Consider the following 24,838-nt stretch of genomic DNA (forward strand, 5'->3'; position numbering starts at 1 on the left):
CGTACTAACACAAAGGCAAAAAAAGCTAACCACAAAGAACTAAATTTATTGCAGAATGGCTCTGGTCTGTGATAGTTGGTACCGTACATCTTTGACGGGAATCAGCTTGAACAATAACAAACACAAAGAAGAGGGAGTCGTATGTCGTGTATGGCAGTGTGCCGTGCATCTCCCGTGTTTCTCTGTTGTGTATCTCTGAATTGCAGTGTGTCGTGTATCTCCCTCTTCCTTTGTGTTCGTTATTCTTCAAGCTGATTCCCACCGAATAAATTTATTGGTTTAGGAAAATTCAGGACGGTTAGGAGCTTTCCCAACTCCTTCACACGAGGCATTCAGACACAAGCATTTCTATTTGTAAGTGGCCTTCCCCCCTCCTCCACCATCATCATCAACGGCCTCTCTCCAAATGACCTCTAAACTCTCCTGCACACCCCCTGGCCCGTCACAATGCATTTGGAGGTTGCACAGAGGCAGTGGAGTGCCTGCAGGGGCAAATGCCCCCACCCCAACCCCCCATGGGCCTTTGAAACGAACTGCAAAGGCTACGGTGCAAGTCATTCCCCCCATGAGAGGTGACAGTGGAGGAAGGCAACTCACCTGGTACCAGCGGACGCTGAGCTCGCTGTCGGGGTTCCTGAAGAAGCCGCCCACATCAGCACCACAGAAGGAGATGCCCGTCACACTGAGCGACAGGAGCATGGGCACCGTGATGCGCAGGTGCTTCCAGTCGGCATCGTTGTCGCCCGTCCACACAGCCCCTGCACAGACGATAACACCCAAGTCAGTCAAACATTCCCCAACAAGGAAAGCACTGACAAAATCTTATCATGCACAGGACACTTCTCGTGAATTTGTGTGCTTTCTTTTCTTTCGTTCTAAAGCGAACATTTCAGTCTCTCACTGATGCAAGTGGTCAACCCAAAACACACTGCAGGAAAGCAAACTTCCTCTGAAGATGATGACGATCATGGGTGAAGTGAAGAACAATTGCAACGCTTCCTGTGGTCGCACCCAAACCTGGGTCCCTCACGTTATGAAGCAAACGTCTATCTGATTGCTCCATTGCAGCACAGTCTAAGCAGCTTGGATACGGAGAGGACTGCATGGATGTGCAAAATTAGAAAATGCACCCCTCCATCTCACGACGACGATGGTTGAACGCTAGGGCAAGCTATGGAATGCCCGTATCAGTAAAGCACTAGACAGCACAATCGCATGGCATGCAAACCATTCCAATAAGAAACACCTTATGTGTAGGGTAAGGTGGTGCGATGTGGGTCTGCTCACTTCTCGGTTGGTTCATTTGCTGTTGGGCTTGATTTTGGAAAGCTTCATGGTCCACCCATAATTGTCATTTCAACAAAGGGGTAGCTGATTTTTGAAAAGGCGGCCTCAAATCCCCCATAATTCTTTTTCAAAGTTGACAGGCTGGATCAAGGCAAATGCAGGTTTGCCGCAATTTTTTTTAGCTGTTCTGTAGCGAAGCTTCTGTAGCTTAGAAACACACTTGCATACTGCACCTCTACATTGACTACCGGCATTTCATCACATGACGCCGAACCATTAAAGGCATATTGGCGCAACACATGTGTCACTACTTCCCATTTTTTGGGGTCTTCTTTTCTGACAAGATAGGCAAAAAGAAAAGCAGACATCCAGTACTGTTACCTGAAAGTGATCACTTTGCACTTTAGGACTGAGTGTGGTAAAGGAGCCCCCAGGATTTGATCAGCACTGCATTCAGGGGCCCCCCACTACCACAATACTGTATACTGTTAAATCCCCTGACATGAACCTCCTACACCAGAAAAAAATATTCACACATTCAGACATTCATACCGTCTGGAATGAAGCCAGCAACACCTTTCTGGGGCCAAGGAAAGGCACAACTACTTATACAATGGTTCTTTGCACACAGTGCAGACTGCTCCGCTCCTCTTGTCTTACAGCTGAGTCCACCTGGCCTGAATATCAAGAGGTGCAAAGCACACATCTGTCCTCAGTTACTTTTCCCCATATAATAAGCCTGTGTTTCCTGTTGACTAATTGTATAATGCCATTTTCTTCCCCATATAATCCGCTTGAAAGAGCCCCACCCGCTACTGTCCTACGAAATACCACCATATATCCCAGCCACTTGGCAATAATTAGCAAACCATGCCTCACGGAGAGCCTGGCCAACTTACCGTAACGCTGCGAGCCGATGAAGAACGATCGCGACAGGATGAAAGGCCTGAGCTGGTTGCCAGAACGCAATAGGTGACCCATGTAAGTCGACATGGGCTGCAAGAGAAAAGCGAAAATGGAAATATGAAATAGAAAATTTTATAATACACTCAACGTGGAAGCTACACCACAGTACACAGAATGATCGACTCAATTATTCTTTCCTTTTTTGCCACTGAACCTATTAGAGCACTCCAGTGCGTGTTTCCAGCACTGGGCTTATCCTGCATTAAAAATGTACGCTTTAAAAGTGCCTGCAGTGTACTACAAAGTTACCGCATTTACTCGGGTAAAGAACTCCCTCCCCACTTTTCTTCTTGAAAATTTACTTTTCGTCACCTTGTATAAAAAATGCAGCGGGAATACGTTTTTATCTTGGCAAGGTTGTTGATGGCATAGACGGTCGCAGTAACTTGACATCACGCCACAGTATGCGCTGAAACACTAAAAACGCATTTTAACAGAAAGAAATCTCAACAGTGGCCGGAGACGTGAGCGCGAATGCCCTAACTCACAATTTAAAAATTGCACGCTTGCATAGCACCACCTGATGAACGCAAAACAGACCTTCGACGCTGTGACATGCGGACAAAGCTATAAGCATAATCTTCACTCCTTCCCTGCTCTGTGCTGTTCTGGCGGCATGCAAACAAAGCCCCAAGCATACTCCGCACTCCTACCCTGCTCTGTAGTGTTCCGCGACTTCGCCAATATGCTCCATGGTTTGTTGTTCAACTGTGTTCCGACCTTTTTTTTTTTGTGTTCATGGTGTGTGGCATACAAATGGGCCAGTAGATGAACTACACAGTTAGTTTTAAACTGAGGGTTTTGGAGCATGCATTGAAGCACATGAAAACCGCGTGGCTGGGCGGCACTTCAGTGTTGACCCAGTGCGCGTAGGCTACTGGTGAAAACAAGAGGTTTAGGTGATGAACAGGGATCGCTGTGTTTAGTGGGACCAAAGAAAGCAAGTGGGAAAAGAGGTTTTGGAGGGCCTTGATGGCACGGAAGACGATGCGCTGTGGGTTGACGACAAATGTGAAGCAGCAAGTAACCTCAGAGAGGAGGACAGCTCAGTGGCGAGTAGCATGTTGTGAATAAAACATAAATTTCATTACTTAATTACCTACGTGTTTTTACTACAAAGGTAAGGTTTTTGACAGCACTTCACTTAGCATCTTTATTGTACGTTTTAAAAATCTGTTGCAACTTTCCCCCGCATATTGAACCCTCCCCCAAAATTCATTGCAAATTTTCTGGAAAAAAAAAATAGAAGAAAAAGTGGGCTCATTACGTGAATAAATATGGTTCCATTCCAAAATTACTACCACTGAAAGCTAAAGCCCCCACATCTGCTCAAAACAGATTGTGAGTGTGGTTCTCCTCACACGTTTACTTGGTCGCACTCCTATTCCTCTCGCACGTTCCAGACCAGCCCAACCCCTATGCATGCCACCTTCCAAACTGCCGGTGCACACGAAACCGCTCTGCTACTCTGCCAACCAAGCGTCTGCACGCGACAGAAAACAAGAGAGGAGAGGAAGTGCAGTACTCACCAGGAACATGCCGTACATGTTGTGGATGTCGCGGTGCTCCCATCCGCCCGTGTGCATGCAGTCCTTGTGCATGGTGACCTCGGGCCCGTTGAACACCGAGGGCTCGTTCATGTCGTTCCACGTGTACAGGTGCTCCGTCGACCCCTTGTACTGGTCCAGCATGAACTTGCTCGCCCACCACTGGCGCACCTGCGAATGCCCGAAAGCGGAACAGAGCAGCGACGGGTCACAGGCATTACCACGGCGATAATACATAAAAATAAAATGGAGCTTACATGCTCCAAGTCCGAGGAATTGCACGTGACACCGTGTGGCTGCATCAGCACTTGGCTACACGGCAAGCTATCAACCTCTCACAAAGTATGAGGCAGGTACTATACCGGCACATTGCTGTATTTGACCCTCAATCCTAGAAAATTTCCTCCCAAGCTGCAGCAACACATGACAACATCGCATCAGAAATAACGTTCCTGGCCGAAGGCAGAAACCTGTACTGCTCGCAAAAACACTGCTCTACAATTGCCTTTCAATGGCCACGCCAGTCAATGGCCCTGCAGGGTCACAAACGTCTACCCTCGAACAATGCTCTCCAAACTTGCCGTACCCTAGAAACGCTGCAACAGTGGATATTGAAGGGGGCCATGGTGACAAGATAACACTTTGTTCAATGTGGAAGAACCAGCTTCTGGTTGATTGATTGATTGATTGGGGGGGTTTAACGCGCCGACGCAACGCAGGCGATGAGGCGCGCCGTAGTGGACGGCTCCGGATTAATTTTGACCACCTGGGGATTTTTAACGTGCGCCGAAATCTCGTACACACGGGTTTTTGCTTTTCGCCTCTATCAGAAAAGCGGCCGCCGCGGCCGGGAATCAAACCCGCGACCTCGTGATCAGCAGCGCAACGCCTTAGCCACTGAGCCACCGCGGCAGGTAACCAGCTTCTGGTAACTCAGCTCTACTCAAATTTTTCATCACAAGGAACGCAAGATACATTATCTAACTTTTAAATCTCGCACTACAGTAACATTACATGGGCTGCAGAGACGTAATATGGGGAAACACTCAGACCACAGTTATCAGTGTGTTAACTATGCATTAGCATTCATGTGATGCGATCAAATGGAACTAGAGCCATTACTAAACTCACCCAGTCATGTTTCTAGGCGGTGGCCTTACATTGGCGGCAGCCACCAATCGCACGAGTGAGATTTCGTGACATCATAGAGACCACCTCAAAGTGTCTGGGGGGGTCGCCACAGCTTTATCCGTTTTCCCCACAATTTCTAGTACTTGCTTGAAGATTGTAATGAAATTGGGTAAGAACTAAGGAGCCTTTTTAATGAACAAAACTTATACTTTGTCTTCATGGCCCTTTGAAACAGGGCAAGCTCTGCAAACACCGCAAATTCAGCCCTGCCCCTGCCGCAGCTAAGAGCTCGTCTGCTGACGATCACAACACGCATGCACGCACCTCCGGGTTGACGAAGTCCAGGTAGGAAGATGAGCCCGGCCAGCACCAGCCCTCGAAGTCCCCGCCGTCCTTGTTCTTGACATAGTAGCCGCGGTCGGTGGCCTCCGAGTGGATGTGGTAGCCGGACTCCCGCTTGATGTGCGGGTCGATGATGGTGATCATGCGGCGGCCCTTGGCCGTCAGGTTGCGGATCATCTGCTCGGGCTGCGAGAACTGGGGGAAAGGGGAGAAAGGGAACATGCAGGAGAGGGAGAAATACGTCACGGGAGATCCTTCAGCACTGTGGAAGAGGTTTCAGATGCGACAGCTACCAATACGACACATTTGCAGAGCCCCAAGTGATCAGGCACTCTGTAAAGAAGTGTAAAGTGTAAAAAGAGAGTAAAAATGCCAAGCAGGATCAAATAGGCGTAAAATTTAAAGAGTAAAAGGAGAGTGACATGAGTGCCAGAGTTAAATGGATGTCAGACAGAATGAAGAGTCAACGGAAGTGTCATATAGAGTAAAAAAGAGTAAGAACCTCAAACAAAGTCTATTCCACACCTTCCTCTCACCGGTGGCAGTGGTGTCAGAGTTAAATGGGTGTCAGACAGAATAAAGAGTCAACGAAAGTGTCATACAGAGTAAAAAAGAGTAAGAGCTTTAAACAAGTCTATTCCACGCCTTCCTCTCACTGGTGGCACCGGTGTGGTGCCAGTGATCGAGCGATACTGCTTCCCACTATATCTCCCCTGTCAAGTCAGAACAAAATTCATAAAGTTTGGAACTGGAACGATAACATGGTGGTCGCCATAGTATTTCGTAATATGAACATTTAGAAAAAAGAAACAACACCGCTTCTCATGCGCCAATGCACAATAGGCATGCTGCTACACTGATGGCAAAAGCCATGCTTGACTTTTTTTCTGGTTGATAATTTTCTTTTTCTTTCTTTAAAGTGAGTGGCACATAAACATGCTTTTGCAGCAGCGTTGCTCAAAACGACAGCGGACTTGACGCCTCCCCATCTAAAAAAACTGACCATTCGCTAGTTAAGCTCATCAACCAAACTTTTACACATGGTTTTATGCTTTCTTGGTTTATCTAGGGTGTCATCAGAGGTGCTGCCTACAGTTACAGTACATGGACTGTTATGGCAGGGAACACCATCTTTCAGAACTCAGCAAAACGTGCACCTTAATCCTACAGAACCTTCACCTCCCTCAGTTCGTTTTTTTTAGCACTGGCTGTGCCATCTTTTTTACACCCTTGCAAAAAACAGTATGCCTTGAAAGGGGCAAAATAACCCTATTTCATTTACTAAAGGTAATACAGATAAATAACACTAGTTTTCCGCCTTTCCCTAACAGTGCTCCATAACGAAATAAAGCTTTGCATAGGCTACTAACTACAAGCTATTCCCAATTCACTAGTTTATTCCATGTCACGACATTACAGGTATGCTCTAAAAAAGCACAAAGGAGTTATTTTGAATGGCTCCGTTCAATTTGTAGCCTATAAAAGATAGGAAAAAATATTACAGGGCGGGCGTAGAACTTCCCAAGAATGTGAAAGCGAAAGCCTAATAGGACCCTCCGTCGACCTGCAGTGAAACTTCTGGCAGAGGTTTGCAGCCACTCCCGTCAACTTGGGAAGCTCAGAATGAAGCTCGTTCTGCTCGCTAGCCATTGCCAGGAGCATCCTGTTTGCTCACGACAACACCTTCACCTCTCAAGCTTGTACTGCATGTTTGGCACAGGGCTGCTTCCTTTGACGCTGCTGCTTCCCATTCCCAGCATGCACTTTGTTGGGCTTTCTCAAAATCTTTTTTCGACGCAGCTGTTTCCCTCTATCAATGCGCCCTTCAATTTTCTGTGTAATTCAACTTTCCGTACCTCAGGTTCCATACACCTAAGGCTTTCACCTTAAAGAACTTTACTCTAGAAGACCATGCCGTTTCCTTGCCATTCCAGCTGCATCACACATCACACTAAAAAAGAATTTGCACTTCCGCAAAAAGAAAGAAAAAAAAAAGTAAAGAAGTCCCACCTTGAAGGGGTCCCACGTGAAGTACTTCTTGCCGTCAGTGTGCTCGATGTCAAGCCAGAGTGCGTCGTATGGAAGGTTGTGCTCATCAAAGCCCGCATCGACACTCCGCACATCGTCCTGGTCATTGTAGTTCCATCGGCTCTGGTGGTACGCCACTGAGAAAAGCTGCACACCCGAGACAACCACAGAAATTGCGATGAACAAATCTCGTTGAACATGTAAATGGGGAGGTCCATCTCTCTTGTTACAAACGTTTTAATAGCACAGAGGTCAAAGACAGGCACTTTGTGTAAACCCTTCTTTGTGATTGAGAAATCGTCTTATCCCCTCTCCGCATAACCATGACCACCTCAATACATCCCTAAAATGAGCCCTAAAAAGGGGCTCCTAGGAGTGTAGTTTATCTCCTTCCCCACCTTAGTGTATGTCCTAATGAAAATCCTCTCCCCGCTCTTAGTGGCAATTGAATTTCTTCTGGCCTTCAAAGGCACATTCCCTGTAAAAATACAACTTCTTCTGAACACCGTATATATGGGAATTCACAATCTTGTTGAAACCACGTACAAAGCTTTTTTGTGCTGAAAAAAAAAAGAGAGAAAGAAAAGAAGGCCAGTATAAGAATAATAGGCACACCTGTTTGCAACTCTGAACGGGAGTTACAAAGCTATCAGGCACAGGTTGGAAAAATAGAACACGCCCCCCCTCAGCACAGTGAACAATAGATCACTACACGCAGATATCATGGTGATATGTATATCACCATGATATCTCTCACCTTTGGTAGAGTGTAAATGCCCTTTCATCACAAGTGTAAAATGAGAGTAAAAAGCGAGTAAAAGTGCCAAGCAGGATCAGGTTAGGTGTCAAATAAATTAACAAGAGTAAAAAGAGAGTTAAATGAGTGTTAGAGTAAAATGGGTGTCAGAATAAAGTGTCAACAGAAGTGTCATAGATTAAAAAAAGAGTAAGAGCATCGAACAAAGTCTATTCCGCGCCTTCCTCTCACCGGTGGCAGTGGTGTGGTGCCAGTGATCGAGCGATACTGCTTCATGACGTCCTTTGGCCCCGGTCCCAGCATAAAGAAGACATCGATGAGGCCATTCTCCGAGAACCAGTGGGTCTCCCGATGATTCGGAGGTGGGCTACGCTTCACGAACTCCACCACGGAGGACAGCACTCCCTGCAACAAGGCACAAACCAGGCATGCTTGCAGCACATGTACTTGAGAGTCTTGAAAGGACGGGCACAGAACACAGCGGCCAAGCAAGAAGCACGTGTTAGCAGTGGCAGCAGGCATGCATGTGTTCGCTTGTGGGGGAGAGAAAAAAATCTAACCGTGCATAAACCCTTGCACCATTTTTCTTGTAAGGGAAATATTTGCTGTGGTTGAACGCAGTTAAACCAAAATTGTCAAGTGATAGCGCTGTTTTTGTGCAGTAGACAAGCACACAAATTGCACCACACGGCAATACACAGACACTGATCGACACAGTCAATGCTGTACACACGCACGTGCAGTGAACTTGGATAGATGCAGCGCATCCTTGTATTATTTTCTGACGGCACGGGCCCCTACGTGCGATTACCTGCTTTCACTACGCAAGCGCATGAGGTGCTGGCTTGACCTTGGCCGAGTTCGAAAGTCATATTGATGCTACGGGCTGTTTTTGTGAGATACCACGAGAGCTTAATCATACGGTAAAGAATTTACAAAGGGATCCTGAAATACGTTTTGAATGTGGCGAAGTGTAAGGATCGTTAGGCTACATGGTCAGTGTATCCTTGGTTTTAACGAATGCATCAGGTGCAACTTATTTGTGCACATCAGAAAACTCAACTGTTTTGCAGTGAAATTCGTAGCCCTTTTCCTTCATTCTGTATTTCAAATGTCTGCCATGCATTTACACACTGCTATGTTTACAAGTTATAGAGCAAAGTTTCTTGCTATCAGACAGCTTTTTCGTGCCTTTCTGGTGCGGTGGGGGAAGTAGCTTTTGGCTCAGCTCAATACACTATGTACTTTCACAAAGTTGCACCCACTCTCTCCTTTCCCGTCTCTACATTACTGTAGTCCTAAGCCATGACATTAGTAAATAATTGTACCACTCAGCCCCAGCACGCTTGCAAATGCAGGACCCATCACCACAGTAACACAGATAGCAGCCAGCAACAGTGTCTTGTGCAAGTTCAGAATTGTACATACCGTATTTTCCGGTCTATAAGTCGCACCTTTGTATAAGTCGCATCCTCCTCAAAATGTCAGTTTTTCCGAAAAAAATGTATATAAGTCGCACCGGTGTATAAGACGCACCGGTATATAAGACGCACTTGTTAATTAGGTAAACTCACAGTGAATTAGATCGTTAGAAAGTACAGCGAAAGTACATGGTTGCGGCAGCCGCCGCCTATGAACGCATCCCCCGGTAAGGAGGGCTAGACACGGGCATATAACACCCAAAGTCTACACTGAACCAACTTCTCAAAAATGGTTTATTGATACACAGAGATGGCATGTACTTACGGACAGCGTTTAGGCAAAACCATCGAAGTCTTTTTCCTCAGACTCACTAACAAATAACTCAGTATGTCTTCAGTGGGAGTTCCGCGGGCACATCACTGTCGTCCTCCGGCTATCTAATGTCTTCTTCGCCAACATCGTTACCACTCGCGGACCGGCTACAACTGTTTTGGTAGAAATGGAGTACCAAGAGTCGGAGACCCATTTGGCCACCTCTCCAAATGTTGCGCGTCTCTTGTGTGATGTCATAAATCAGCGCAATAAAGGTGTCATGGCGGACGGAAGTGACGCGACTGGAAGCGGCCCGAAAATCGAAACTTATCAGTCAGCTGTCATTTTAAAAATTAGCAGCACTTTTACCTCCTTCAGAGTAACTCTCTGTAATAATTCATAAGCTGCATTTTGTTTTTGCAACCCAGTGTGATGTTACTTTGAATTTATTCTGAACTGTAGTTACTGTGCATGGCATGAAGTGGCGTGCGGTTGTCGCAGGCCATTATCATTGTTTTTGACTAGATAAAGCTGCAAATTCTTAGGTGTAACGTCCCGAAGCGACATATGGGCTATGAGAAACGCCGTAGCAGTGGTCTTGGGATTAATTTACACCATAGAGCTGTGTCTCAACGTGCGCTGGCCACACGCGGCCGCCGCGAACTGGAATTATTCCATACATAAGTCGCACTGGTGGATAAGACGCACCAACGAATGGGTCTATTCGTTTCACCTGCACCGCGTGAACCAGTTCAGGCGGTGCCGCACTTCGCCGTTCGTTTCAGCGGTGCAGCTCGCGGCACCTGAACCGCGCCGTTCGATTCACCGGTGGTGCCGACGGGTGCAGGACGGGTTCACGGCTTTGCCTGCACTCCCTGCCGAGGAGGTGCAGAAGCAGACGAAAAAAGTGCAGGGCTGGTTCCGCCGATGGCGGAACCCACTTTGCACCACTGTGAACTGGTTCAAGAGGTGCAGGCTGAATCGAATAGACCCGAATATTTCTCAAAAAAACCGCGACTTATACACCGGAAAATACAGTATTTGAATTGGAATATCTGCTGATAAGCCAAAAGACAACACTAAAGCACCATAATCGACATAACAAGCACGATTGAGATTGCAAGCACAAATGTGACTACAGCGTTTGGACCTCAAGATGTTTCAGTGACGAATTCCCACAAAAAGCACATTGCAACATATCTGAATCGACCTCTAACCTATTTTCTGCTCACGGCATAATAACTACATGAAGGATGTGGTTTCGTTTATTTTGTTTACTGAGCTGGTGCCTTGTGCAAGGTGTAAGCACAGCAACCGTGTTACAAGCGAGAACAAGGAAACAGACAAATCCAGGAGTGTTTTACCGTGTCAGGGTCACCTTCCTGCAAGAGATAACAATGGCTATTCTCAGATCACAGTCTTCATAGCCACCAAAACATGTGCGTTTGTAGTCTCAAGATGCCGCAATTTTAAAGAAAGCCGATGACCGCCCAGGACAGATGATCTTAGGTGTGCTAACAGGGACTTACGTGAGCTGGTTCATCAAATTAGGTCCCGGCAGAATCATTAGGCATTTTTGCGCTCTCAATCTTACTTGGCACAAAGCCAAGGCAAGGGCGGCCAGTTGACCCCTTTTATAGTCAAACGGTGCCTTTTTTGGACCACCTTAAGAGAAATGGTGCAAGAGAAGCAAGTTTTACTTTGTTCCCATTAACAACACAACAAATGCCTTTACAATGGCCTTAATTAAGGGGCCATGAAGACAAAATACAATCTTGTTTAATTTAAAAGGACTAACTTTTGCTGAACACTCAACTTTCATTCAAACCCCAAAAGCCTACGTGCTATCAGCCGCAATGCAACAGAGGGAAAGACTAAATGTGTTACGAGTGTGTTAACTAGATGTCAGCGCTGAAGTGATACAGTGGAACCCCGGATAATACAACTTTCAAGGGACCGCGAGAAAGCATCGTGTGACCGGGGTGTCGTACAACCGGGGTGCGGGTAAATTCTGTTTGGTAAATTCCGCCCTAGTGGAAGATCTCACGCGACAGGTGGGGTAACAAATTATTTAAACTACTACGTTTTGCGCGTTCTCGCGTAATTTCAAGTTAAAAAAAAAAGCAACGTTTATGTTGCACCCCCCTTCCTTCTATGCGTCTAAGCTAGCCCGCCAGCCAAGCGCAGCGAGCGCGCTACGCGACAACCAGTGCCTTGCGCACGCGAGATAGACCAACGTGGTCGAGCGAATGGTGAGGGAAAAGGGCGAGTTTGAAACTGCCAAGGACAAGCGAAACGAACGATAGTAGAAGTCAAAGATGGAAAGAAAAAAAAAAAAAGAAAGAAAGAAAGAAAGAAAGAAAGAAAACGGCATTCCCGTACATGGTGGAGACACCCTTTGAACGGTCCCGGGCCGTCACTACTGGGTCAAAGTACTCAACACATAGCCGTTTTCGTTTCCCACAAGATCCAGCAACGCGAAATACACAATTCAAACTTCGCGAGTAAACCGTGTTGCGGCAAAAATTATAGCACGGTCTTGCTACAGTGACTTGGTGCAGTGGCCAGCGATTGACCTTAAATTACAAAAATTTCGTGTCAGTACTCCTTTAATAACAGCTCCCTTTGTTGTTCGAAGATACAATTGCTGTCACTGTTATTGGGACACAACATTTTCTTAAACAGACAAAACTTTCATTTTGTCTTCATGGCCCCTCTAATGCGAAACCGTCAATGTTACTGGTTACTCGTCGGCAAATGTCCACACCACGACCCAGATGTCAGTCAGGTTTAACAGGCGCTGCATAACGTTCTGGCATGCGGAGGGTGCGGCGGGAAGTTCGCACTGACCTGCTTGGAGTTGGGCTCAATGTCCACCCACGTTTCAGCCGCGTTCAGCCACAGCAATCCAACTGTCCTGGACTCGCTACGGGAACCCAACCACACACGCATGCAAATTAACCACCAAACAAGCGTTTACTTTCACTTTTTTTCATACCCTCAAAAACTTGTGCAATGCACAACTGCCAGCTTTAAATACTTCACACAAACTAACCAGACCAGAACACTACTTTTATACTATAAAAACAGCACTGGGTTTCCTGTGATGATCGTTGGTTCTCGTGCAATTTCAGCCTTTGATGCCATTCCTGACCAAAAAAAAAAAAGTCCTATTTTCTCACACCCAAGGATGATATTTTTCGATTCCTTTGAAGTTACACTTCACAGATGACCATATCATCATACCACGTTATAGCATGGTTCAGCACGTTATTAAAAAAGACATAACTTGGGATGTAAGTGCTGCTTAGAAGGCCCAATGCATGCAAGCATGCAAGACATGCATAATCTCCCATACAGCACACGTACACACAACTCAGAACAAATAGTCAAACTGTTGTTTTAACTCAGTGTAGGACCTTTACTCGAAAAGCACACCAGACAGGCAAAAAAAAAAGAAAGTGGGAACAAAGCCATCTTAACACTGAAAACTAAAACCCACTCACGACAATATTTGAAACTAACAAAACGTCACCGTTATAGCCCATCATTAAGCTTAACTGGGCTTTGTTTGAAAACCAATAGAGGCGCCAAAACCTTCACTGCTGCTACTATAAGAAGTAAAAAGTCAGGATACAGATATCAATCAGTGTTTCAAAATAGAAAAAGCAGTCTTAGTTTAGTTTCCTTCACACTATGGCTCCCTGCGAATTACAGTTTACAAAATGCATTTGCATTCATTGCATAATAAAGCCTTCGACTATGTTTCCTAGAAATTGGAATGAAAAGGACATAGAAGCCCAGTGCATGCACAGAAAGCACAGTGCCTTTCCAGTATGCCTCCAAACTTCAGTTTTTCTTTTTTTTAATTAAGGGTGGTTATCGTGACTGAATTATTCTGTGCAATAACATGATAGAGTGGCACTGAAATAAAATGAATGCGAGAATGATGCATGATGAATGTGACAATTGTTGCATTTAGCACACTGGTATGGCCAGAACTGGGGTAAATACAACCGAATTAGTACAAGAATTACGTCAACAGTAGAGGTAACACTGAAATAAAATGCCAACGCATGAACAAATATTTCTCGGAGCACTTAAACCTGCTTACGCGCTTTGCAGACGAAAGCCTGGTGCACTATTGTGACCTTTTATATACACGTCTACTCGTCAAAGCAGCAGCCACGCTAATCTACCTTACTGCTATGAATCACTAATCAATCATTATTCCATCTCAATTCATTTTGATTCACCTTGCCCTCACATTACTATTCATTACTATCAATCACTAATCAATCCTTAATTAGCTTCCGTAATCCTTAATCACTTTCTATACACAGCTGGCATGCTCTGGTTCGCTTCTGGCCTCCCGTAGGTTCTTGCACAGTTTGCATCAACACCAGGGTCATGCAAAACCACCTTTTAATGAAACATACCAGGACTTTGTCTTACAAGAAAAAGAAAACAGCACCCGCACGCACCTGTGAGCCAGCATGTAGGGGATGCTGCCATAGAGGGCCATTGGACTGTCCACCTCGTACTCGAACACATCCAGGTTGTACAGTCGGTAGGGGTCCGTTGAACCACTGCAGGAGAACCACGCAACACAAACAGCTAAGGGCAATTTATCAAAAAATGAGTTCAAATCATAATTTCTAAATTACAACAATAAAGACACACCCAGGCATGTTGTATCTGACTGCTGTGAATGATTTTGAACGCAGGGGAATTGGGCTTTGGAAAACATTGCCCAAACTTGGTTCTTAAGACTTGGTTCTAATCGGATTGTATCATGCGACTGCGTCCAATTTCTTGGTATAATTCTTGACACTAACCTTAAGTTCACATCTCACGTTGATCATATCAGAAAAAAAATGGCATTTGGCATCCGGGCATTGCTGAAGGCACGACCATTCTTTCCAACCAAAGCTTTGTTATCACTTTACTTCGCTTTCATGCACAGTCATATCAACTATGGAATCACTGCTTGGGGTAACACATATCACACCCACCTATCATCCATTCAGCACATTCAAAATCAAGCTATCCGTATCATTACTAGCAGCCCTCGCCATTCAAGTGCATCACCTCTACTCCGCGAAAATTCAGTTTTATCGGTCACAGCATTGTTTGATTATAACTTAGGTATTTCTTTTTTCAAACTACTCAACAACCAATTATGTTTTGAACTTCTTGACGTAGGTACTTTAGTGAACCATAACACTACTAGATTTGCCTTGAATAATAACTTGTTGTTACCTAAGGTAAAAACTAATTATGGCCAGCAAACTTTCCATTTTGCCGCAATTAATCTATGGAACCGCCTACCACTTAATATTAAATCATCACATTCTATCACAGCCTTTAAAAAATCTCTAAAAAATCTTCTTCTAACCTGATATGTTTCCTAATTTCTTTGTTTTGCTGGTTTGACTTTCGTCATTTGTTTGCACAGTAGTTTTTTGTGTACTTTTGTAAACCGTTAGTATTTAATTGTGTATAATGACAATTTGTTTTTTGAATGCCGTGTTTATGTACATAGCTTAATATTTTAGTAACTTCCATATGAAAACCATGCACTACAAGTTCTTGCTTATTTGTTTTCTTCACAAATGTTTTATTGCACTTGTTTTCGCTTTCATTGCTGCTTCTGTAACGTTTTTTGTGTATTTCATCATCGAGGGTCCCAGTGCAGTCGCTGACTTCGGGACCCTTGTCTGTAAATTTTCTTTGTAACCGTTTACTTTTTATGAATAAACTTCAACTTCAACTTCAAAAAAAACAAGTACAACCTATATACACCTCATTAGAAAAAAAAAGTAAAATTAAATTGATGGCTCTTTGCTGAAGAAGGTCGCAAGACCCTGAAGTGTGTGGGGAAAAGTAAAAGAAGACTTAAGAGGTACGATAATAAAAGTTATCAGAAACACATTCATGCTCATTTTTGTCGTGCTGAAGACAAAATCTTAGCACTTGTCGCAGAATTACTAGCACATTCCGGGTTAAGTCAATGACGGATCAAACAGCTGCATAGGGGCCATTCTCAAACAAAGAAAAGAAAAAACAAATGCGGCTAAGCAAGGAAGCAGACGTTTTGCGCGAGAAAATAGCGAAAGTGGGGCTCACACTGTGGACCGTAGGGCAAAGGAGTCTGCGTGCTCGGGGACTCCGTAGACATGGTCAAAGCCCTCGAACGTGAAGTCCATTCCAACAGACATTGGACCTGCGGGCAACCAAATAATGCGCTTTTTTGTGAGACCCAAAACCGATAAGCTGAAGCGAGTAAGCGTAACACAACTAAACTGCAGGCTTTTTGTCTTATCATCGTGGGAGATAAGACAAAAAGCACGTTAATTCCAACATTTCTTTTTTTTTTTTAATGAAGATCCTCATACAGTCAAGTTTTAACCGTTTGTACAGTCCGGGGTCATTTAATTAAGGCTACCTTTCGTTAAAATCCTCTGCATCCCCACATGGGCAGCTAACAAACAACAGATAGGAACTGCACACCACACGCTGGGAAAGGTAGCTTGCTCGCACCTGGCTCCTCCCTTTGCTTGCCAACATGACCTCCATAGGGGCCATTCTCACTCTCCATGAATTAATTAAACTAGTACTTTCCCAAGATAAATTCAGCTGCCATTTTTTTCCCCTTTAAAATAGCTTCGTTCCGTTTCATTGTAAGATTATCCAGACAAGGTCAGCTGCTAATATTTCCTTTTCCTTTCAGAACGGCTTTTGTTCCATTTCCCTCCAACATTATCCCCACCAAACGGGGAAAAAAAAAAAGGAGATCTTAGCAGGTACTGGCCCGCCAAAATGAATCGAAGACAAGAAGAAGGTACCGTGCTTCTTGGAATCCTTGTGTCCCTTGAAGGTCTCCTCCCAGGCACCATCCAAGTCACCCTCATCGTGTGGTTTTTCCTCCGCCTGCCACCATGCCACCACACAAAAGAGAAAAGAGGGAGAGGGAGGGGGAGAGAGTAGTTGAAAACATACACAGGTTTGAAAAGAGCATAAGTGGTACCACTAGACACAGTCATACTGATGCTGCAGAGAAAAGCAATGTATTCTGTGCATAAAAATCCCTAAAAGTAATTGCAGTATTTATAAATATTCATAAATAAATGACTAACACGGCTTGTCACGGAGTCGAACAGAAAGAAGAAGCAGTACGACGCCCACGCAGGAACATACATGCACTCCAAAGGACAAGCACAGTGCCATAGCCATCCTTGTAGGCTTGGCTTGGCTAGCTTTCGCACAGTGAAGCAAACATGCATCGGAAAGCAGTTAAAGTAAAAGCAGCAGGGTTGGAAAATAGGTGTGCTTGCGACAAGAGGCGTAAGAAAAGCAGCTCAGAAACAGGCAGGATGTTCCCTTTGGGGGCAAACTCAACTTTGGCCACTAGCCAAACCAGGTTCCAGCTTCTAGCGGTTTCTTCTCTATAAGCCGGTACCAACAAGTTTCACAGTGCCAAGCGCACTGGAGGATTGAACGAGAGGCCACTTCCCACAGCTATGCTGAACCCACTGCGACTTCGTATTGCTCGGCAGGTAGCATTTGGCAGCATCTGTATGCTCGGCACAAACTTCCAATGGTAAGCTAATCGGGATAAACTTAAGCGCTAAAATAAATTTACAATACACAGACGTCCTCAAAATTAACCCTTTCGGCCCTGGTGGTGTCAACTGATGCCATCACATAAAAGTTCTAGTGCAGAGAGAACGAAACCAAAACTGCTTGTTTTTTGGGTAACTGCTCTTCATTGATGCCTATTGCGATGGATACCACTATGGTTTCATTTTACTGGAACTGCACGCTACAAAGAAAAAGAAGCTCCGGTGAAGACAAAATTACGACATTGAGGCCAAAAAAAATGGCGGTCCGAGTTTTATTCCCAAGCTTGCAAATCTATAAGCAAGTCCATCACAAAGTCATTTCTTGTTTGTAGGTTCATGCAGTCAAAGTTTTAGAAAATATAAAAAGTGATTTGTCTGTTTGACAGAAACGTTTTAATTGCCAGATGTTCTAATTGCCTCATTATTATTTCTGCACTTCCAGCTGTATTTTTTGTTTGAGGGCGTATGGGACCCTGAATTTTAAGAAAACACAGAAAATATTGTTTTGCTTGAAATAAAATAATCACGGCTGAAGGGGTTCCCAGCTAGACCTTCGCAAATTTTCAACCATGGCTCTACTGCGGTATATGGCCGCAGGTTATTTAATAAAACTAAACTCCCCTCGAAAAGTAAATGCACAAATTGTAAAGATGAAGGCATTTGTATTTCACTCCCACGTAAAGTTCCGCAATGCAGACGGCTCTGCCTTTAATGACATAAAGCTAGTTCTTCCGATGCCCCTGTCACATGAAGCTAAATGTCCTTCGAACTAATTTTATTTCCTTCAATGCCTGAGCAGTGAGAGCACATCAGCCAACACTCGCAGGAAAAAACTGCTTTGCACCCCGCACACCAACCCCAACACACACATTTCCTTCTTTAGCGCGGTTAGTTGTTTTCGCCCAATAAACGAAATGGCAATTCAACTGGCCCCCAAGCCCCAGAGCTTTGCCTATGGTCCTACCAACACTTTTCTTTTAACAAGTCAAGTCCAAACCTGTTGAGCTTTTTGCTGAAAAAGTCTGGAACAACCACGCGGGGTTGATTATTTTTATTTTCTCCCACGAGCAGACACCACACCTCACCTCGGGCAATTTATCCCCTCCGTCATTTTCGGCGGCATGATTGTCAACATGCTCGTCGGCATGCTCGCCATCATGCTTGTCGGCTTTCCCGTCAGCGTGCTCGCCCGTTTGCACCTTGTAACCCCGTTCGTCGTAGGCCTGCTGCTCCTGCTAGTGACCGAAGCGCAAAAATTCTCAAACAAAGTCATCGGGTACATCGTCGTTAAGTTCCTGGCACGAAAGTCTGTCAACGAGAAGATCTGCTTTCCCCCGAAAGGAGCGAACACTAGCTATTGAAAAACTTACAGGCGATACATACTCTTCGTCGTCCTGTAAAAAAATGACCGGAAAAGTTTTAAACGCAGAAAACTTTTTTTTTTTTTTTGAGGTGACGTTATGCGAGACAGCGCTGCACATTTCACACGATCAAAACAACCAAATCTGATCGACATTTTTATTATGACGAACATTATAGTAGTGGATATGGGGAAACATGACATAAGTATGTCTGTAATTCAGTTTACCGGGACTAGTCTTGGAGGGTCATGCCACCTGTCATAACCCTCCAAGACTAATCCGCATAACTTGATGTTCGCGCCTATGTAGAGCATTGTCACGTTGGTCATGCAGAGAGTTGGTCACGTGTGTAACCCTCAGTGCTAAATGTCTTTTCGTGCAACCACCACATCACTGCGCTCAATCGCACAAAAGTATGACAAATGCCCAAAGACACCTAAGCACTTCTAAAGGGTTCTGAAAGCGACAACATTAATGCCCAATTGAACGCTTGAGACTTTTTGCTTTCAACCTGTCCATTTGCGAAGGACCATATCCTCTCGTCCCTCTACACAATTTGCTTCACAATCCACTACCGCCGTATGCTTTTGAGTGGCTTCCATCTGTTTCCCACGCGTTGCGCCACTGCTCAGTACTGCCACCAGATACTGGAATATTTGATGACAATGGTGGATTTGCCTGTGTCTGTTCCCTTGTTCAGCTGCATTCTTTTGCTTTTTCCACTTCAACTGTGGTGCATTGGCATCGACAGCCACCATTCGCTACAGTGGAGCTCAAGAACGTGACATGAAATGCCCAGTGCCATACAAGGCTCCAAAGACTTGGCCAAAAAGCCATCTTTCTGTTATGGACGTCGACGCCGGACACCAGCTGTTTTGCTAAGTGGGTAATTTATTGGTTTGGCAGTAGTACAGAGTTTTAGTATAGCGGGAGCTAGCGTTTAGCGCGCGCAAAATATTGCGTTTGCGCTCCGCAAACGTTTTCTACCAACCCCGCTTTTAGTACTGCGCCAGCAACGCTCCGCTAATAGCGTGGTTCTGTTTTTGATGATGATCGTTGTGGCCAGAAACCCTTTGTATTGGGTGGACACCGAAATGTCCGACCCAGGTGAAAATGTTTACAAAATACATATAAAGAAGGGAAAAAAAACGGCTGAATGCCCAAAGTCACTGCACCGTCCCCACCAGCGAGAAGGCTCAGTGTCGTCGCTAGCGCCATCTAGGATATGAACAAATAACTATAATTTCGCAAGCCAACCAGCCCATACAAACGCGACCCCAGGCAAACGGCGTTATCGCCCACACCGGCGGTGTTCGGTACGGCTTGGCACAGCGATACAGGGAAGTACAGTCTAGTATGCTGTGCGACCGCAGGTACCTGTCACTGTCAGCAACGCGAGATCGTCGCTGAAGGCGAGGCGCGCGCGCACAGAACCATTCCGGCCGGCAGCGGCCAGCGGGGGCAGGCCGTCTCGAGAAAACAGGTTTCGCGAGACCAGCGCCAGCCGCGCGCGGCCCGCAACGCCGCAAAGTACCGCCCGCAAACTCTGGAAAATAGCGTGCGTCCGCTAAACGCAAACCTTCCTTTTGCGGACTGCGCATGCGCACTAGGCCGCGCGCAAGAAATAGCGCGCGCTAAACGCTAGCTCCCGCTATACTAAAACTCTCTAGTAACGCGTTTTTTTTACGCAATTATGCCTAAGATGAGCAAGTACTGAGAACACTAGCGCATCGTCGCCCCGCAATTACTGCCTGTGCACATTGCTTATTTTTACATGCTTTTGCTGAAGGCTTTTTAAACTTCGCTCTGGATAACTCAAAATCTTGCCTGGGAAAGTCCAGAGGAGCATTTACACTTAAGTAAAGGTACTACAGTCAAACACGGATATATCGAAGTCCAAGGGGATCGCAAAATAGTTTGATACATCAACACAGTGAGACCCCATTTATAACGTAACAGCTCATAGTGCAGGACCGGATATAATGCGGGCTTTTGTGACCATTCATAGAACTCAATGCATAAGCATACCGCTTAAAACGCGGCTGCCCGAAGCACAATACTGTTTATAGTGTGGTTTTTTGGTGGGTCTGCTGATTGACCGGTGCAGGTGGGGCAGTGCTTTATGGTTGCAAAAGAGAGAGAGAAAAAAATAGAGTAACCAATCCTACGTAGCAGCGCGCTCGCTGCTCTCCTCTAACTTAAAAAAAAACGGCACCCTTAAGTTCGCATGTTCCGTTTGCACTCGCGTGATAATCGCAGCCGTCCATGCTTTTGGCACACCTCTGAAGATAGCGAGGTGCCACGCATGCGGTAAATTGTTTCTAGTAGAATGCTAGCAGATTAGCAAGCCCCCTTTCTCTTTCCCAACATCTAAGGATAGCCAGCCGGGCGCGAGCGACTCGGGAGGTTTTCAATAACTGTATACGTTGTGCTGATAAGATGCTGTACTGTATACGTTACGCTGAATAAAATATGCCCATCCTAAGCTTATCGGAAAAATCTCCACATCATTGAGACCTTTTCAAAGTGTCAACAAGCGGTAGCTTACAGATTTGCTCCTCACAGCATGGAAAATTCCAACCACAGCGCAACGACCCATGCTCTTTATTTAACCCAAAAAAGTCTGAGATTCGTTTGCCTCTTCTGCGTCAAAGTTCACCAGACTATCTTCAACCTTACTAGGGACGTCCAAATTAGAAAATCCGGCGTTGTACACAGTACCACAACAGTGGTAAATATGGACACTGATGCAAGCTCAACTGCAGTAGGTGGTTTCAAACGTTTGTGAACGTTGAAGGGGCGCTATACTCGTGAACAATAGCTCATATACGGTATCACTCCATCTAAGCGTGGCCCCGGATGTCAACAGACGCACGCATTCTGAACGGAGATGCTATGAATGCGTGATATCGTCTGCCTTTCCTCACGTAGTTTGTCTGCCATCGCTGCAGTACTTTATAAGCATATTAAGTACAGAAAATTACGGAAACGGCTCGTGTGATGTTCAAAATATTCCCAGTAACGCACTACTTGCGGCGCGCGGAGTAACATCCAGCTGCGGTGATGAGGCAAAGCGGCAACTTCCGTTGCCGTTCTTAAGTAGTAACCGAGTATAGTAGGGTTTGCTTCTTTCGCCCCGGTGGTGTTCGCCACAGCCCGCACATCGTTGTCAGCACTTACGAACTCGTGTGTCATTGTGTCATTCGGAATTCTAAGAGCTCTTTCAATTCACTCTTGAGACACTCAGTGCTGTCGTCTTCGGTACCTGAACACCTCTCGTCAGGAGCTACGCAACAAATCCACTTTGCACACGAAGCGCACCGGAATGAACGGACCACGGCCGCGCCGTCTTCGCCTTTACGTCAGGTTCGATGCGCAGTATCGCACTCAAAAATGCTGCCAGGAATTCAGCCGACATCGTTTCACTGGCCTGTAACCGTCGAATAATGTCCGCTGTCATCGCTAAATCCAAATTCCTCTGTTTTTCTGTGACCATGGCTCAGAAACGCATGCCACAGACAAAACAAACATGCACTACACCACACAAGTCCCGAGCTCAAGGCACCAGTAATGACTGCTCAAGCACACAGAAAAGACTACAGAAACCGAGTGCTTTCAGTCGGCTTCCTTCCTTCCTTTATTGCCTTTCGCACCCAATCACTCTCTGCATTCTCGCTGCTGTGTGGCTAACCCCCCCTGCTAGTGTGCGAGCAGGTGTTGAAGGCCATTGAAGCGAAGCGGTGACACCTCATCGAGCATGGCAGCGCCCGCAAGAAGTCATCATCTTCATCACGCACCCCCACCCCACCCCCCCACCTTCCATCAGGAAAACCGCATTTGTCCGGTATGTCGAATGTCCCAGTGAGCAAGGGTTCGATACACGTGTACAACAGCGCTTTACTTTTGCATGGGATTTCCAAGGGGATGTTCAGACTGTTCGATATTGGCAATAATTTGATATATCCGTGTTCAACTGTATTATATCAGATCTCAATAGAAAACAGCACAGTACAAGTGATGAACCACCTTCGCTATACATTACGTTTCAAGCAACATGCCACCGAAGATATTTCCGAAAACAGAAACTTATGGTTGCAGCGACAAGAGTATGCAACAATGCAAGCACCCCAACAGCTTTGCTCCCGCCCCTCCAATTCCAGAATTTATTTTCAAATCCCTCCGCTCCCTCGCCATACCCTAGAAGCTTCTTTACGCCACCCTGGCATTCCTTGCTTGTTTCAGGGACAGTCAATTCTGAGAGGTGTTTAAGTGACCTCGAGACAAAACTCGACTACACCACTAATTTTAAAGGCAAGGGATATGCTCATACAACTGTAAACGTGAATTGTCGTATTGTGTTTACAGGGAAAATGCCCTTTGAGGTATCTTTTGCATTATTGTACAGCATTTATAAGCAAAAATTTTTTTATTGACAGCTATATGTGTAAGCTACATCTCCAAACTCTACTACACTAAATCTTTCCCCTTTCATATTTTAGAATTGATGCTCTAACTCGCATATTCACAAAGATTGTCACATTAACATATGAACAATTTCAGAATTAAACCGAAAAAGAAAACAGCAAGGATTACATTTGAAGCAACATTTATAACTACGAAGTTTAGCACGTTGCCTTAATCTAAACAAATTAGGAAAGAAGGAACAAAGCCTGGGTATACTAACGTCATAATACGCTTCTGACTCCTGAGAGGACCCAAGAAGAAGAAAATGTGCAAGTTAAGGTAAAATGAAGAAGGCAACTACACTTGCTAAATCTTCGCATGTTTGAGAAGTTACCTGCCCTGAGCAATGTGCAGCAGCTTAAGTAATAAAGTTAACTCAAAGAACATTAATTAAAGTTCAGAGCTAGTGGGAAGCTCAGTCGTTATATGCCCTTGATTCGGCATTTGGATTGCATTGACAGAAAATAAACAATTACCGTTAGTAATTTACCAACTTGCTGACCAAATGTACACCCCAGGACAACACTTAACAAAACACAGCTCCCGCGTTAATGCATTTTACGTGATGATGATGATGGTTTGTGTTTAATGGCACAAGGCCAGCTAGGGCTGTACATTCTACATCACCGACCAGACACCAGCATCTGTGCCCAAGAACAGGCTTGCCTGTTCAGCAGCAAAGAAATAAAATAAATTCCCCCTGCAATCATACTGCATTCCATATACTTTTGCACCAGACTGTATGTGCATCTAACCATTTTGCTTTCGGTCAGTCCTCTCCACCAATCCCAAAAAGGAACCACAGTTCAACATGTGTTGATTTCCTTGAACAGCGAACTGCCAATTATTGTGTCTACCCAAACACAGCCTACCCCTTTTCTTGTTATGAAAAAAAAAAACGGATTAGAGCCGGATGCAAAACTACAGAATCATTTTAGCAAGAGCACAGCATTACCATCATTCTTGGCAGTGAATGACAGTGAATACAGTTAGTGATTTTTAGTGAAAAACCAATCCATTAAAGTTAGGTAGCAGTCAGTTTCAAAAATAAGTAGGCCCTCTGTTACAACGAAGTTCACCGTTAAGACAACACTTTTGCTCGCATGTGATATGCATAATGCAAAGAACATCTGCTTAATTAAAACAAGTTCCTGGTACTACGAACAAATTTTCATGGCACATTGAGTTGGGGGAGTTTACCGAGCTGCGACGGCAAAACAGAGGGTAGTAGCACCTAGTCGATGATATTGATAGCAATCACAATTCATTCTGGGGCTGCATAGTGAAATCTATCACATGGCTGTACTGTTTTATCTTTTGCGACAGATGACACTTGCTTAATTAAGCTAGGCTGAGCGGTTGTGACGTTACCTTGCCACGCTAGAAAGTGCCATTTCCGCTACTGCCATGTTCCTGCTCCATGCACGGAATCTACAATAATTCATCAATTCCAGCTATGTTCAGCATTCTTTTTATCCCAGAGACACTTCAAGGCATAAAAAGTTTGACGTTAACAGGGCATCTGTAGGGGTTAGTTGATGTCATCCTTCTAGTCTTTGTTGCTACTGTTCAAAGTACAAGCGCTTTCTACTTCAA

The 24,838-nt window shown here is 45.1% G+C and overlaps 1 protein-coding gene across 9 annotated transcripts in view; it reads right to left on the reverse strand.

The window, feature by feature from the left end:
• The window catches only part of LOC144149829 (neutral alpha-glucosidase AB-like), a 57,618-nt gene that overhangs the window by 14,804 nt on the left and 17,976 nt on the right, over positions 1–24,838 (reverse strand). For 5 of the 9 annotated variants that reach the window (XM_077681495.1, XM_077681497.1, XM_077681502.1 and 2 more), the window contains 12 exons: positions 18,503–18,652; positions 16,641–16,725; positions 15,922–16,018; positions 14,277–14,381; positions 12,643–12,718; positions 11,157–11,174; positions 8,290–8,463; positions 7,284–7,448; positions 5,256–5,468; positions 3,783–3,971; positions 2,187–2,283; positions 598–758 (listed from right to left, as the gene is read on the reverse strand). In XM_077681495.1, the coding sequence (XP_077537621.1) occupies positions 598–758; positions 2,187–2,283; positions 3,783–3,971; positions 5,256–5,468; positions 7,284–7,448; positions 8,290–8,463; positions 11,157–11,174; positions 12,643–12,718; positions 14,277–14,381; positions 15,922–16,018; positions 16,641–16,725; positions 18,503–18,652 (1,530 nt within the window). The remainder of the gene's footprint in view (positions 1–597; positions 759–2,186; positions 2,284–3,782; positions 3,972–5,255; positions 5,469–7,283; positions 7,449–8,289; positions 8,464–11,156; positions 11,175–12,642; positions 12,719–14,276; positions 14,382–15,921; positions 16,019–16,640; positions 16,726–18,502; positions 18,653–24,838) is intronic. The other 4 variants (XM_077681499.1, XM_077681496.1, XM_077681498.1 and 1 more) reach the window with 3 other exon arrangements.

This window comes from Haemaphysalis longicornis, unplaced genomic scaffold (genome assembly GCF_048455015.1).
Source record: "Haemaphysalis longicornis isolate Haplotype H1 unplaced genomic scaffold, Haemaphysalis longicornis Haplotype H1 scaffold_8, whole genome shotgun sequence".
Lineage (NCBI taxonomy): Eukaryota > Metazoa > Arthropoda > Arachnida > Ixodida > Ixodidae > Haemaphysalis > Haemaphysalis longicornis.